This window comes from Carcharhinus amblyrhynchos, chromosome 2 (assembly GCF_965287045.1).
Source record: "Carcharhinus amblyrhynchos chromosome 2, sCarAmb.v2.hapA, whole genome shotgun sequence".
NCBI classification, from domain to species: domain Eukaryota; kingdom Metazoa; phylum Chordata; class Chondrichthyes; order Carcharhiniformes; family Carcharhinidae; genus Carcharhinus; species Carcharhinus amblyrhynchos.
Window position 1 is genome coordinate 27,047,255 of NC_137325.1, and position 14,940 is coordinate 27,062,194.

Here is a 14,940-nt window from a genome sequence, read left to right on the forward strand (position 1 = left end):
TAGGTTACCACATTTGCTACGTTACAACAGTGACTAGATTTTAGAAGTAGTTAATTGGCTGTAAAGCTCTTTGGGACATCCTAAGGTGCTATATAAATATATGTTTTCTATTGGTATCCAATAAGATGGAAAACCTACAAGGATATGTCCAGTGGGACTCCTCCATTTCAGTTAGTGACACTGCCCCCTCTACCATGTTGATGCTCCTTGACTCTCCACCCACTCTTTACCCTCCGCTTCTCCCACTCTACCCGCTTCTCACTCAGACCAGAATCAAACTGTAAACTAGCAGCTCCTTCGAGCGATGGGGAATGGCGTTAACGGTAAGGGCTGCTCCAGTCCACCAGTGGTACATGCTCTGTACCACTGACCTTCAGCCATCACCAGAACAGAAAGACTCCACATCACAACAGTGTCCGGGATTTAATGAATCAGATCAGGCAGACGGGAATGACATGGTGATGGCTGCAGTGACTGCGGTATCTGACAAGAGATACACTATTGATTATGGCTTGTCAGCAGCAGTGCCAATCATATCAGATGATGGTTAATTAACCTGTAGCAATATGTTAGTGGCATAGACACTTTGAGCATTGGGATGCGGTTTGAGAAGTGCAGTTTCAGAATCTCAATTATAATCTTATGACAGGAACCATTTGCAGTGAATGACAAAGGCCTTTTGCTCAAAAGCATGCAGATCCACAGGATGTACCCGGCGATGAAGGGTTCAGTGCAGCAAAAACAACTACAGACAACAGACGTTGGATTAAAAACAAATTTTTTTTTAATTTATCAGGCTTAAAGACTGGAATCTGGCAGGAATTTTTTTGGGGGCTGTGGCCGATTTTGAGAGACCTGTCACTGAGGAATTGCTAGCACAAATATGCATCAGCACCCACTTAAAATAAACTTTGGTTGCAATGCCTAAGATGAAATACATTAGGGCAGGCTTAGCATAAAAGGCCAAAGGTAGGTGAAAATAGCTTGGTAAGAAGTCTCACAACACCAGGTTAAAGTCCAACAGGTTTATTTGGAATCATGATCTTTGGGAACACTGTCCCTTCATCAGGTGAGTAGCTCAGAAGACCAAAACTGACATTAGTACATTGACATCTGCATTGCTTTAAAGCAAAAGCCACTCGCCTGAAGAAAGAGCAGCACTCCAAAAGCTCGAGATTCCAAATAATCCTGCTGGACTTTAACCCGGCGTTGTGAGGCTTCTTACTGTGCCCATCCCAGTCCAACGCCAGCAAATCCACATCATGAAAATAGCTTGGGCATCCTTAAACAAGAAGCTAAAGAACATTGTGTCAGATGAACTCATGTTCCCGTGACTTGCAATAAACAGGTTTCCTCCTCCCCTCCCCTGTAGACTCATTTTTGTTAAAATGACTTACAAATGACACTTGGAATTTGATTTGGTTCGCCAATACAGCAACAAGATGTGGTAAGATATTGGTGCGGCAATCTTTCTTTCAAAAACAATGGGATACCCCAAATTATTCAGCCAATAATCTTACTCCTTGAGAAAAGCCAGAATAGCAATGGACCCTCCTTGAGAAGTCAACACATTTGAAAGTAGAGCAAAATGATGTATTGTAGACTGTACTTTGTGAAAGCCCATGCTTTTTTTAAAACTGCAAACAAAGCAATTTGGCTGAAGAAAATGGTCATACAAATCAACCAGGGATGTGGAGTGTGTTGTTTGGAATGGGTTAACTACTACCTTCCACTTCAGACCTAATTGGTATGCTAATTGTTTAATCATACTCACCAGGATATATAAAGGGGTCAGAGGTGGCACTGGGTGTTGGATGTGTTTGTGGAGTTGAATCAGAAAATAACGTGAGTTTATGGAAAACTGAAGTTTTGATATGCACGTACACAAATTCTCCAATGAGCCATTTTACTCCGTGCGGAGTCTGCATGTTCTTCCTGTGTCTGCGTAGGTTTCCTCCGGGTGCTCTGGTTTCCTCCCATCGTCTGAAAGACGTGCTAGTTAGGCGCACTGACCCGAACAGGCACTGGAATGTGGCGACTTGGGGAATTTCACGGTAACTTCATTGCAGTGTTAATGTAAGCCTACTTGTGACTAATAAATAAACTTTCCTTTTTTACTGAGAGTGGGACTGCTTGACCTTGGTTGCACTACAATTTTATTATACAACACAGGAAATGGCCAATCAGCCCATGTGTTTCTGCCAACTATTTAAAAGAGCTCAGATGAAGTAATTCTTTAAAACACCATCTAGGTCTTTTGGCTAAGATGAAGCTCAGATCAAACACCGGAAGGGATGCCAGTGCTTGGATTTTGTTGATTGAACTCACGACAGGAAGAATGGGGCCTGTCTTATCAGCTTGGATCTGTAATATCTTTCTTATAGGGACTTTGATTGGACCAATTTGGTTTTTGATTGGATAAAAATATTTTAAAAACTATTTCAAAGAGTCAGGACAGAGGACTGAGACTTCCAGCATGATTCCACAATTTTTCAAGTATGTATCTAATTTATTTTGCAAGTTATTATTGAATCTGCTTTCTCCACTCTTTCAGGAAGTATATTTCACGCCATAACAGCATCTTGCGGTTTTGCCTCATCTCTCTTTTTCTTTTGCCAATCGTCTCAAATCTGCTTAACATCCAATCCAAATTGGCGGAACAAAGATGGCATTTCGGGCCTTGTACAACTCGTTCTGCTTAGGGAACGTCTATGAAGCAGCTCACACACAAGATGCCCTGAAGGTAACTGAAGAAATGTCGCCTTGTACTTTGAGGCAATGCCAGAGAAATGCAAGCTGTTGCATCTCTCAAGTACTGTAAGGCACAGATAACCGAGATGTGTAGTGAGCCACAAAATGGTAATAGAGCAAAAGCTCCCAATTTGAAAGACAGTGACTCACTAACAGTGGTGAACTGAAGCCTGAAAGAAGCATTCACCCTCCCCACTATTCCCCACCTATTCCACCTCTGGGACTCGATTCCTAAGAAATTAAACAATGAGTGTGAACAATAGTCAAATAAAAGAATTGTGATTATGATGGTGTCGATACTGTTAATATATTCTGAACATCATCACTGGAGCTTCAACAACAACACAGCACGGTGTTGAGGGTGGCACAGTGGTTAGCACTGCTGCCTCACAGCGCCAGGGACCCAGGTTCAATTCCAGCCTTGGGTGACTGTCTGTGTGTAGTTTACACATTCTCCCCATGTCTGCATGGATTTCCTCCAGTTTCCTCCCTCAGTCCAAAGATGTGCAAGTTAGGTGGACTGGCCATGGTAAATTGTCAGGGGATTAGAAGGGTAAATACGTGGGGTTACAGGGATAGGGCCTGGGTGGGATTGTGGTTGGTGTAGACTTGATGGGCCGAATGGCCTCCTTCTGCATTGTAGGGATCCTATGAAAAGAAAATTCTGTAAACCTCTCCATCACAGCATACAGTCTTTTTAAACAACTCCAGAACTTTGCTTGCAATATACTATCTTGAAATCCATTACAAGTATTATCACTGTTCGACTGAAGACCTTCATGACATCAATCCTAAATTTGCCTTTTGTCAGTGTGTGCATTTCCATAATTTATCACAAATGTACTTTGCACTTCTATCTCTCTGACGCTGCTGTTTAATTCTAAAAATATTCTATCGCACTTAACCCACGCTAACTTCAGTGCAATCTGGGTAGAATGACAGATTTCCTTACCAGTGTCCTGTCTCTGAAGCACATTTTGATTTTAGTGCAAGAGAAATAGAGAGACAGAGGCTGATACCAGCGAGTTGTTAAGTAAAGGATAGTTCAAAGAAATGATGGAATAATCTTGAAGTCAATTATGCAAATGACAGTCTGCACAAATATTTCTGTCCATAGGTCATAATAATTCCTATTGCAGTTTACAACCACAAAGTTAATCTGTACTCAATAATGCTCGGCAAAATGAAACACGCTTCCTCTTCTACAACCCAGAATTAGCAATCTCAAAATCAGAGTCCTTTGCTGCATTCCATTCCAGCTAAGTCTCCACATTCTGAATCCCCCTTATCTGATTTTCTTGCACTCAGCCAGTCACTGCTACCTCCTTTACACCTGTGAACTTTACAAATCCCGCCTTCCCCCTTCACCTCCCTTTTCACCTATTTTAATTTACATTGCACTAGTGCAACAAAGGATAACAACTTCCATATTTGGATTTCCAATAAATACACAACATCCATTTATTCATGACAGATCAATGCCCTCAAGATAACCTCTGGCAGAAGCAGGGAACTCTGGATGACTCGAGATATTGAGGCCCTGGTCGAGAAGAAGAGGCACTTGACATGCATAGGCAGCTGGGATCAAATGAATCTCTTGGAAAGTATAGGGGATGTAGGAGTAGAATTAAGAGAGAAATCAGGAGAGCAAAAAGGGGACACAAAATTGTTTTGGCAGTTAAAGCAGAGGAGAATCCAAAGAGCTTCTACAAATTCATAAAGTGCAAAAGAGTAACAAGGGCCTCTTAAGGATCAACAAGGTCATGTCTGTGCGGCTCCACAAGAGATGGGTGAGATCCTAAATGAATATTTCTTATCAGTATTTACTGTTGAGAAAAACATGGATGTTAGGGAACTTGGGGAAATGAATGTGATGTCTACATATTACAGAGGAGATGATACTGGAAGTCTTAAAACGCATCAAGGTAGATAAATCCCCAGGACCTGATGAGGTACATCCCAGGACATTGTGGGACGCTAGGGAGGAAATTGCAGGTCCCCTAGCTGAGATATTTGAATCATTGATAGTCACAGGTGAGGTGTCTGGAGATTGGAGAGTGGCAAATGTTGTGTCTTTGTTTAAAAAGGGCTGCAGGGAAAAGCCTGGGAACTACAGGCCAGTGAGCCTCATGTCTGTAGTGGGTAAATTGTTGGAAGGTATTTTGAGAGATAGGATCTGTAGACATTTAGAAATGCAAGGACTGATTAGGGACAGTAAGCAAGGCTTTATGAGTGAAAATCATGTCTCACAAATTTAATTGAGTTTTTTGAAGGGATAACCAAGAAGGTAGATGAGGGCAGTGCAATTGATGTTGTCTACATGGATTTTAACAAGGTCTTTGACAAGGTACCACATGATAGTTTGTTGCATAAACTTCAATCTCACGGGATCCACGGTGAGGTAGCCAAATGGATACAAAATTGGCTTCTGAGTTGTTTTTTAAACTGGAGGCCTGTGACCAGCGGTGTGCCTCAGGGGTCAGTACTAGGCCCACTATTATTTGTCATTTATATTAATGAATTGGATGAGGGTATGGGGGGAATGGTTAGTAAGTTTGCAGATGACACCAAGATTGGTGACATAGTGCACAGTGAAGAAAGTTATCTCCAATTGCAACAGGATCTTGATCAATTGGGCCAGTGGGCTGACGAATGGCAGATGGAGTTTAATTTAGACAAATGCGAGGTGATGCATTTTGGTAGATTGAACCAGGGCAGGACTTACTCGGTTAATGGTAGGGTGTTGGGGAGAGTTACAGAACAAAGAGATCGAGGGGTACATGTTATAGCTCCTTGAAAGTCACAGGTGGAGAGAGTGGTGAAGAAGGCATCCGACATGCTTGGTTTCATTGGTCAGAACATTGAATACAGGAGTTGGGACGTCTTGTTGAAGTTGTACAAGATGTTGGTAAGGCCACACTTGGAATACTGTGTGTAATTCTGGTCACCCTATTGTAGAAAGGGTATTATTAAACTAGAAAGAGTACAGAAAAGATTTACTACGATGCAACAGATGGAGATGCTGAGTAGACGGAGACTTTTTTCTCTGGAGCATAGGAGGCTGAGGGGGTGACCTTATAGAGGTCTATAAGATAATGAGGGGCACAGATCAGCTAGATAGTCAATATCTTTCCCCCAAGGTAGTGGAGTCCAAAACTAGAGGGCATAGATTTAAGGTGAGAGGGGAGAGATACAAAAGTGTGCAGAGGGGCAATTTTTTCACATGAAGGGTGGTGAGTGTCTGGAACAAGCTGCCAGAGGTAGTAGTACAGGCGGGTACAATTTTATCTTTTAAAAAGCATTTAGATAGTTACATGGGTACGATGGGTATAGAGGGATATGGCCAAATGCAGGCAATTGGGATTAGCTTAGGGGTTTTAAAAAAAGAGCAGCATGGACAAATTGGGCCGAAGGACTTGTTTCCATGCTGTAAACCTCTATGACTCTATGACCTTGTTACTAATTTCACACATTAATGACACTGTGTGCCTTAAACGCTGTCTTTTTTTGTAACAAATTCTCGAATACAGCTAAGAAGTAATAGTAACTCAACTCAGAGATCATCTCACTTTGTGTTGAAGCCTTCTTTCAATTTTATGTTTCCTTATTTTCAACAGGCAATTTGACACTTATTTGAACCGTATACAACATTGCTGTTTCTTTTATCAGCTACATGTCTTTAAACTGTCTTCTCTCAGATCAGAAGATTGACAGAGTCAAACAGCTGTCCTGTATATAAAATCTTAACTATAAGGGGCACTAGCTAGGGTAAATGCATGGGGTAACAGGGAGAGGGCCTGGGTGGGAGTGTGGTCGGTGCAGACTCGATGGGTCGAATGGCCTCCTTCTGCACTGTAGGATTCTATGATACTATGATAAGGGCTGGCAGAATGACACAGTGGTTAGCACTGCTGCTTCACAGCACCAGGGACTCAGGTTTAATTCTGGCTTTGACTGACTGTCTATGTGGAGTTTGCACATTCTCCCTGTGTCTGCGTGGGTTTCCTCCAGGTGCTCCAGTTTCCTCCCACAGTCCAAAGCCGTGGTGAATGTGCAGGGTTAGAGGGATAGGGTGAGGAAGAGCAGCAGGGTAAGATACCATGCCAGAGAGTCGGCGCAAACTCGATGGGCCAGATGGCCTCCTTCTGCACTGTAGGGATTCTATAATTCTATTTGATGATTCTATATTGGAAACCCCATCCAATCGTGGCTCAAATTTTAAATTTCGCATTCTTGTGCTCCAGTTGCTCCATGGCCTCACTCCCCACTCCTTTTGTGCCTTCTGCACAACCTGCATTCCTATGGTCCACAAGGTGCTGGGCCTCCATCCATCCAGGCTTACAGTCCAGATAAACTCACTAAATCTCTGCCTCTTTCAAAACCCTCAATAAAACGTCACCTCGACTGAGCTTTCAAATCATCTCTCCTAATGTCTTTGGCTCACCCTGAATTTTTTTTCTGATTATGCTCCTGTGATGTACCTCAGTCTGTTTTTAATCACACTGTGACTGTACGTTGTTGCATTGTCAAAAAGCACCATCATGAAAAATCATACCTGTTGACAACTCCTGCTATGAGTATTTCCTTTAGCCTGAGGGCTCCGGACCATGTTATGGTAGTACTACACAAAAATCAGCAGTCCACCTCTACCTTAACCAAACCTCACTTTATTTACACACAGGCAGTACAGACAGTAAGTTGAAAGAGGCTATTCAAGTGTAGATATTGTTTTGGAGTAGGATTAGGCTAAGCCTTATCCTACTCTCTCCAGACCTAGACAGGCAAACTAAACACATCCACACTTGTCAACAGGAGTAATTCATTAGCGATGAGGAGCCAGAAGTTTGACAGAGATTTTCCCTCCCTTGCCTAAGGATGTTGAGGCCAATTATAGCATTCCCATTACGGCTAACATCTGGGCTAACAACGGACAAATCAGAGCAGAGATCAGGGATCTTCTGGTACTGTGCAACTTAATGCCATCACACATGGTGCACTGATCCTCAGGATAACTTGTTATGTCTATTTCTAATGAGGTATGTATTAAATACTAAATCATTTATATATATATAGGTCAGACACTTTAGGAACTTTCAAGCGATTATTAGATAGGCACATGGAGCGCACCAGAATTATAGGATGTGGGATAGGACATAGCTCGGCACAACACTGAGGGCTGAAGGGCCTGTACTGTGCTGTACTGTTCAATGTTCTATAAATGTATATATAAATATATGCTGATATATTTATATTGACATATGCTGAAAACAGTTAACTACCTAGTACAAACACAATAAAAGCAGCATCAAAATGCTGATCTGATCCTGTTGAATGATGAATTTAGAAGATTAAATAATTAATTTAAAAGAGGATCCTTCCTTTTCATTCATTAGATTCCTGCATCAAAAAAAGCTGCAAGTCCTTCCATACATTTCCTACCATGAATTATAAATTTATTCAAGTCAATGAGTGAGATATTAACTGAGGTTCCAGGGACGCCTCACATCAGCACTGCGGGACAAGGTCACATCAAGGAGTGAGGGACCTGGGCGTACTTGTGTTATGATGAATTTACATTACTCCTAAATCTTGTACTTGGTAAGAGAACAACAAAGTAAATGCCTACTAATGGTATAAAATGCAATGCTGATTATGTAGTGGGCCATTAGTTTTAATTAGGTCACTGAGGTTTACTGGAAGTGGGTGTAGATGCACAGTTTGCTTTTGCACAGGAGCTGGGAATGACATGTTTCCTATGCATCTTAAACAGTTTTCATCCTTTCAGCTTCAGTAGCCTGAAGATGAGCGTCTGCTTCAATGCCAAGCCACTTCACAGGAGCAGGCAGGCAAGATCACAATTTAAGGCCATTGGCTTCCTCCCCACAAAACACCAAACAACCAGCCATCCGCACTGCTCCACTTACTACAAATCAGTTGGTGAGGATCCCTTAGCTAAACTGGTTTCAAATCAACCAATGCTTCAACTTAAAGGACCAATCTGGACTGAAAGCAGCATGATGTGTACTTCTACCATTGTTGGAAAACGCATAAGCTCCAAGATGTATAAGCAAGCCCAGAAATAAAAAGATCCACACATTTAGGTGGTGGAAACTGTCCAGTGCAAGTTCCTCCTCTTTCCTGCCTGGAAACACAAACGTGTTTCAGAGCAAAGATGTAGTACTGTTGGCAAAACTTAATTCTAAATTAAGGCCAAAGAAAGAATTGGAGCTCTCAACGCATTGAGAAAATTGGATGCAAATGTTCAAACCCCTGTACACAGACTCCAGTTTCTCTGGTTAATGAAACTATAACCCAGAGGAAATTACAGCACTTTTTATCTTGCCTAGGATACCATACAACAATTTCTGTATATCACAATCTTTTACTCATAACTAAATATGAAACCCAAACTGCACTGAATTTGTGCCACTTGCAGTTTCTATCTGCCAAGTTGTGTAAACACACTGATGCATTGCCCAAATGGCACTGTTATATATATATCACTGAACATCGGAGTGAACTGTAAAACTGTCAATGAACCAAAATAGCAGTATCATGATATCCTGTACTCAGATCTTTAGGCTCATGGTCATCGGCAAAACACATAAAAATGTTCAAGTTTTATTAAGCAGAATATGTAATAATAACCATTACAAGCAAGGTGAATCTGGGCTTTCCTGTACAGGCTGTAACTCTCGGTGCAATTACTGCTCTCATGGCCAAAGCTTACTATGTGTTGGCTCTGTAGTATAAAGCGATAACATGACATGGGGCGATGTACCACTGATACTAGTCAGTCAGATGTTAGACTCTCTCTTTCATGCTTACTCTGTAACCTGTTTAGATATAGCACTAATAAGCAGATACCGGAGTATGTCTCCAGTCTGTCTGAGAACGAAGTTCTATTCCCAGCAGTAAAATTTTCCAGTCCTGCCCATTGTGGAAATCTTCACTGGTAGGATAGACCATTTAAAGGTTTATTGACCACAAGTGGGAATTTCCGGTCCCAGGACAAGGGTGACTGAAACATCCTGCCCCTAGAGTCCAAGACAAAATGACCCATCTCAGAGCAGGCTCCACTGGCTGTAAATCACTTTAGGATGTCCTGAGCTTGTAAAAGGCAGTCTGTAGATGCAAGTCGTTCATTTTTAATCTTCCTATAAGTTGTGCTCTGTACCTCAGAGAAAGAGGTTCTTGTTACCATTGTGGCTTCCCCTGAATCATCTCCAAAGATGAGCAGTGTAACCCAACATGCAGGTACCCTGACCTGGGCATTACATTCATAAGAGAACGCTGCCCCATCCCCACTGCCACAATCCATGGCATATCCCGGGGGGTTTCAGCTGGTAGACACAAACCATTTTAGCTTTACTCTCATTGTCTGTGACGTTACCTGAAATGGCAAAGGAGTTAATGGTTCTCCACAGACGTCCAGTCATCCACTATCTGTCACATACAATTATTGACCCACTCCTTAAGATTATACAATGTTCAAAGGTGACAGCTTTTTTCTGTATAAACCTTTACCTTTTCTAGAGCTTCCCGGTCAATAAGGTCTTGCACCGCCAATAACTTGATGCTGAAAAACAGGAAAGGCAACACTTCAGTAAATTAAGTTCTCTCATCCAGCATAATATTTGCAGATTTAAGACATTTATTAAGGCATCTTTGGGGCTTCCCAAGTCCATCAAGCCACCCTGTCATAAAATTCATGGAAAAGGAAGTAATGGAAATATTCCCCAGAGGACCATCCAGGCTGCTGTCATTTTTTTTTGAAAAGCTGAAGCTACAAACATGTCCCAATGCAGGAAAAATTGTAACAAAAATCAGGGGCAAAAGCATTGCCACTAAATTTACCCCACAGAAAGTACAAAATTATTTCATCCTTGATGAAGTTGTCAGGGTTGGTGAGCCATTTTTTTTAATAAATTCATTCATGGGATGCTGCCATTGCTGGCTGGACCAACATTTATTACCCATCCTTGAGGGAATTTGAGACTCAATCACATTGCAGTGGGTCTGGAGTCACATGTAGGGGTGGCACGGTGACACAGTGGTTAGCATTACTGCCTCACAGCACCAGGGACCAGGGTTTGATCCCTGGTTTGCGTCACTGCCTAAATGAAGTTTGCACATTCTCCCTGTGTCTGCATGGGTTTCCTCCTGGTGCTCCGGTTTTTTCCCACTATCCAAACACGTGCGGGTTAGGTGGATTGGCCATGCTAAATTACCCCTTAGTGTCAGAGGGACTAGCTAGTGTAAATGTGAAGGGTTATGGGGACAGGGCCTGGGTGGGATTGTGGTCGGTGCAGAACCAATAGGCCAATGGCCTCCTTCTGCACTGTAAGATTCTAATGATAATATGTAGGCCAGACCAGGTAAGGATGGCAGAATTTCTTCCTTAAAAGGACACGAGTGAACTAGACAGGTTTTTGTGACAATCGACAATGGTTTCATGATCAGATTCTTAATTCCAGCTTTTGTATTGAATTCAAATTTTAACATCTGCCATTGTGGGATTCAAAGCCAGCTCCTTAGAGCATTACGCTGGGTCTCTGAATTACTAGTCCAGCGACAATACCACTAAGCCACCACTCACCCTACAATGGCAACTGATCATCAACCTGAAATAGTCCCTATGCCTCTCTCCAATGATGCTACCTGACCTGCTAAGTATTTTCAGTATTTTTTATCTTGATTCCCAGCATCCAGAGTATTTTGCTTTTGTAAGCTGCATCTAAAATGTATTTTAAACAGGAGATGATGCAAAACCCTGACAATTAGAAACCGAAGGTTACATTCCAGATGGAATGAGGAAAATTTACACAAATTTTTACCCATTGCACTGTCATATCAGCTGTGGTCGCATGGTGTAAAAGCACTTAAAATTGCAGAAAGCACTTGCAGGAAGGGCTTTAGGATAACAAGTCAGCAGTCGGGACTCTGGCAATTTTTCTCCTGACACTGGGTGCTGTGATGATGTGGAGATGCCGGTGTTGGACTGGGGTAAACACAGTAAGAAGTCTCACAACACCAGGTTAAAGTCCAACAGGTTTACTTGGTAGTAAACACCTGACGAAGGGGCAAACCCCAAAGGCCAGTGGTGTTTACTACCAAATAAACCTGTTTGACTTTGAACCTGGTGTTGTGAGACTTCTTTCTGGGTGCTGAGGCCAGTGGTCACACATTCATCCCAGGCTGTCAAAGTGCAGAGACCTTTACTCGATCCATGGGTCTCAGCTATACACTGCCATAGAGACCAAGACCACAAAACTGAGGGCAAATGGCACTCATTGTTGTTTCTGATGCAGACTGCATGCAAAGTTCGTGCTGCGTGCTAACTTAAATGATCACAAAGTGTAGCCAGCACTGAGCAAGCTGTTGAATGGCTACATGCCTGAGGAGGAGATGTAAAATCATGAGAGACTGGCACAAATGAAAGCTAGTCTACATGGCTTAAAACCAGTCTGCACCTCTTAAAGGGGAGGTTCATTCTCGCTAGAACAGGTCCTGGAAATCATTCTGCATTGGGGAAAGAATGGTGCAATGACACAGGGAGTGAACTCCAAGATTCTCTGGCGTTGCACTGGAGGCTTTGGTGGAGGAGGCTGGAGAGGTGGAGAGATGTCATCCATCAACAGGGAGGCAGGAGACCCTTGAGGCAAATTTTGCGAAGAGATGAGACCACACGGCCTCAGATGTCAATGCCACCCAGCTAGGCCCTAGGACCTCGAGGCAGCGTTGCACGAAGTTCAATGACTTCACAAGCAGCCAGCAAAAGCAAATGAATCTTCAAATAACACATCCACCTGCTTCCCACCCTGCTCAATGTATCACAACCCCCATCACTCACCTACCAACAATTCAGCATGATTCCAACTAATGGCTATTGCTTCACCTCACCTCTGCAAGCTTAGCACACAACCAAATCTCAGCTTGCACACACTGCCAGCTATTTAAGCAGGACAACCTCAACGCTAAACACACTGCACCACACTCAATTACATTTTCTTCTCTCTAGGGGGGAACGGGGTGGGCACACAACCAGCAGAGGACAGTTACAACTGCAGGCTCAAACCCCAATACTAGAGACATTGATCACCTTCATCAAAGTGGCCTAATTGACACAAGTGGCAGGGCTGAAAGAATTGAAGATAACAATATCCATGCAATAATCCCTGTTCACCAGTGAGCTAAATAATAACTGCACCATTTATTTAAAGGTAACTATAATACAGAGGCCTATAGCCTCACAGCTACTGGTCAGCTTCCAGGATGGAATTGATATAAAAGCCTGCACTTGTTAGGGTGGATCCCCCACCTTGGTCCTTGATTGGTTACTTGGGTCACATGACCCTCTCAGTTGATTGCCCCTTAAAGGGGACAAACACCACATTCCTCCCCCGAGTTCTTTTATACATTGATAATAATTAAGTTACTCAGTCCCCAATAATGAGAACATTGAACATAGGCAATCAATTCATCATAAGTTGAATCTTTTGGTGGTTTCTGATTTCCGGAGGAGCAGTGTAAACTCCCCTGGTTTCTGCAGAAACCACTACACCAGGCACCGCCTCAGGTACTGGCAACTCAGCTTCATTCATTTCCATGACACACTGGACAGACAACATTTCCTGCTGGCAACATGCTTTCAGATGGCCATACTGGCTGCTGGGACAACTCTCATCCTTGTGAATGGTCTATGTGCTTCCAGACAAATCTTCTTTGTTAGGTCCACTTCGTAACACAAAGATCCTGTTTTTGATACAACAACTCTTGGGACCCAACTCGAGCCGCATGCAAAATACCTGACATACTCAGTTTCTTCCAATGAAAGTGACCTTACTGATCTGCCTGAATCATGGCTGCTCTTCTCACTGCATTGGCTGGCCTCTACTCTCCCCAACAAATTTGGAAACACCAGGCTTAGTCTGGTCCTGTGACATTAACAGCTCTGCTGGCAGCACTCCCACTGTACGGTGCATGGTATTTCATAGTCATAGAATCATACAGTGCAGAAGGAGGCCATTCGGCCCATTGAATCTGCCCCGACCACAATCCCACAGAGGCCCTATCCCCATAACCCACTGCATTTACCCTAGCTAGTCCCCCTGACATGAAGGGGAAATTTAGCACGGCCAATCCACCTAACTCGCACATCTTTGGACTGTGGAAGGAAACCGGAGCACCCGGAGGAAACCCACGCAGACACGGGGAGAATGTGCAAACTCACACAGAGCCAAGCCGGGGATCAAGCTTGGGTCCCCGGTGCTGTGAAGCAGCAGTGTTGACCACTGTGCCACCCCCAGGAGGAATTGTGAGATTCTGGTCTCTGGGGTCACCCCTGACTGCTTCTTAATGGCAGCCTTAAAGGTTTGAACAGCTTGATCAGCCGGTTTGTTGCGTGCTGGCTGGTAAAGTACAGTCCTGATGTGTTTTATACCATTTAAGGAGGTGAATTTTAAAAACTCAATGCTTGGAAAGGCTGTTCCATTAACCAAAACTATAACCCGAATTCAACGCTACCCGCCCCCCCGCAACTGCCATGGAGCTGGCGCTGGCGGACAATGGAAAAGTCCGTTAACCTCGGGTGGGATTTACGGCCTTGCTCGGTCTCACTCGAACAAGGCCGTAAATTCCCACCCATCATCTCAGGTATCCCGTTGGTCGCAAAACACCGACGCAACTTCTCAATTGTAGTGCGCAACGTCATAGATTTCATTTCAAACTCTTCCAGCCACTTTGAATGGCCATTAACAAGGAGCAAAAACAGTGTGTCCAAGCACGGCCCCACACAATCGACATGAACTTGTATGCACGGCGGCCCAGCCACTCCTACAGGTGCAGTGGGGCTGTAACAGTTCTTGCAATTGGTACTGTCCACAGTGACTTTCAGTGCCAACATCGATACCAGGCCACCATTTATAACTCCTGGTCAGGATCCTCATCTGTGATATACCCAGGTGGGCACTGTGCAAATCCTTTCCTTGTGATTGGGATGATTACTCTGGCCGCCCAATGTATGATGCCATCTTCACAACTTAATTCATCCTTTTGTAGGTAATATGGTTTCAACTCAATGATTCACTAGCCTAACCTTTGGTATCCTGTGTCTCAGTGAGACAATAGTGAATCCCAATTGGTCCAGAACTTGATCTTCTGCTCCAAAATTGGCAATGTGTCTCGGAA

General features: G+C 43.3%; 1 protein-coding gene across 1 annotated transcript in view; it reads right to left on the minus strand.

The window, feature by feature from the left end:
- The window catches only part of eepd1 (endonuclease/exonuclease/phosphatase family domain containing 1), a 103,734-nt gene that overhangs the window by 45,532 nt on the left and 43,262 nt on the right, over window positions 1-14,940 (minus strand). Inside the window, exon 2 of the mRNA XM_080203775.1 lies at window positions 10,279-10,330. Within this exon, the coding sequence (XP_080059901.1) occupies window positions 10,279-10,330 (52 nt within the window). The remainder of the gene's footprint in view (window positions 1-10,278; window positions 10,331-14,940) is intronic.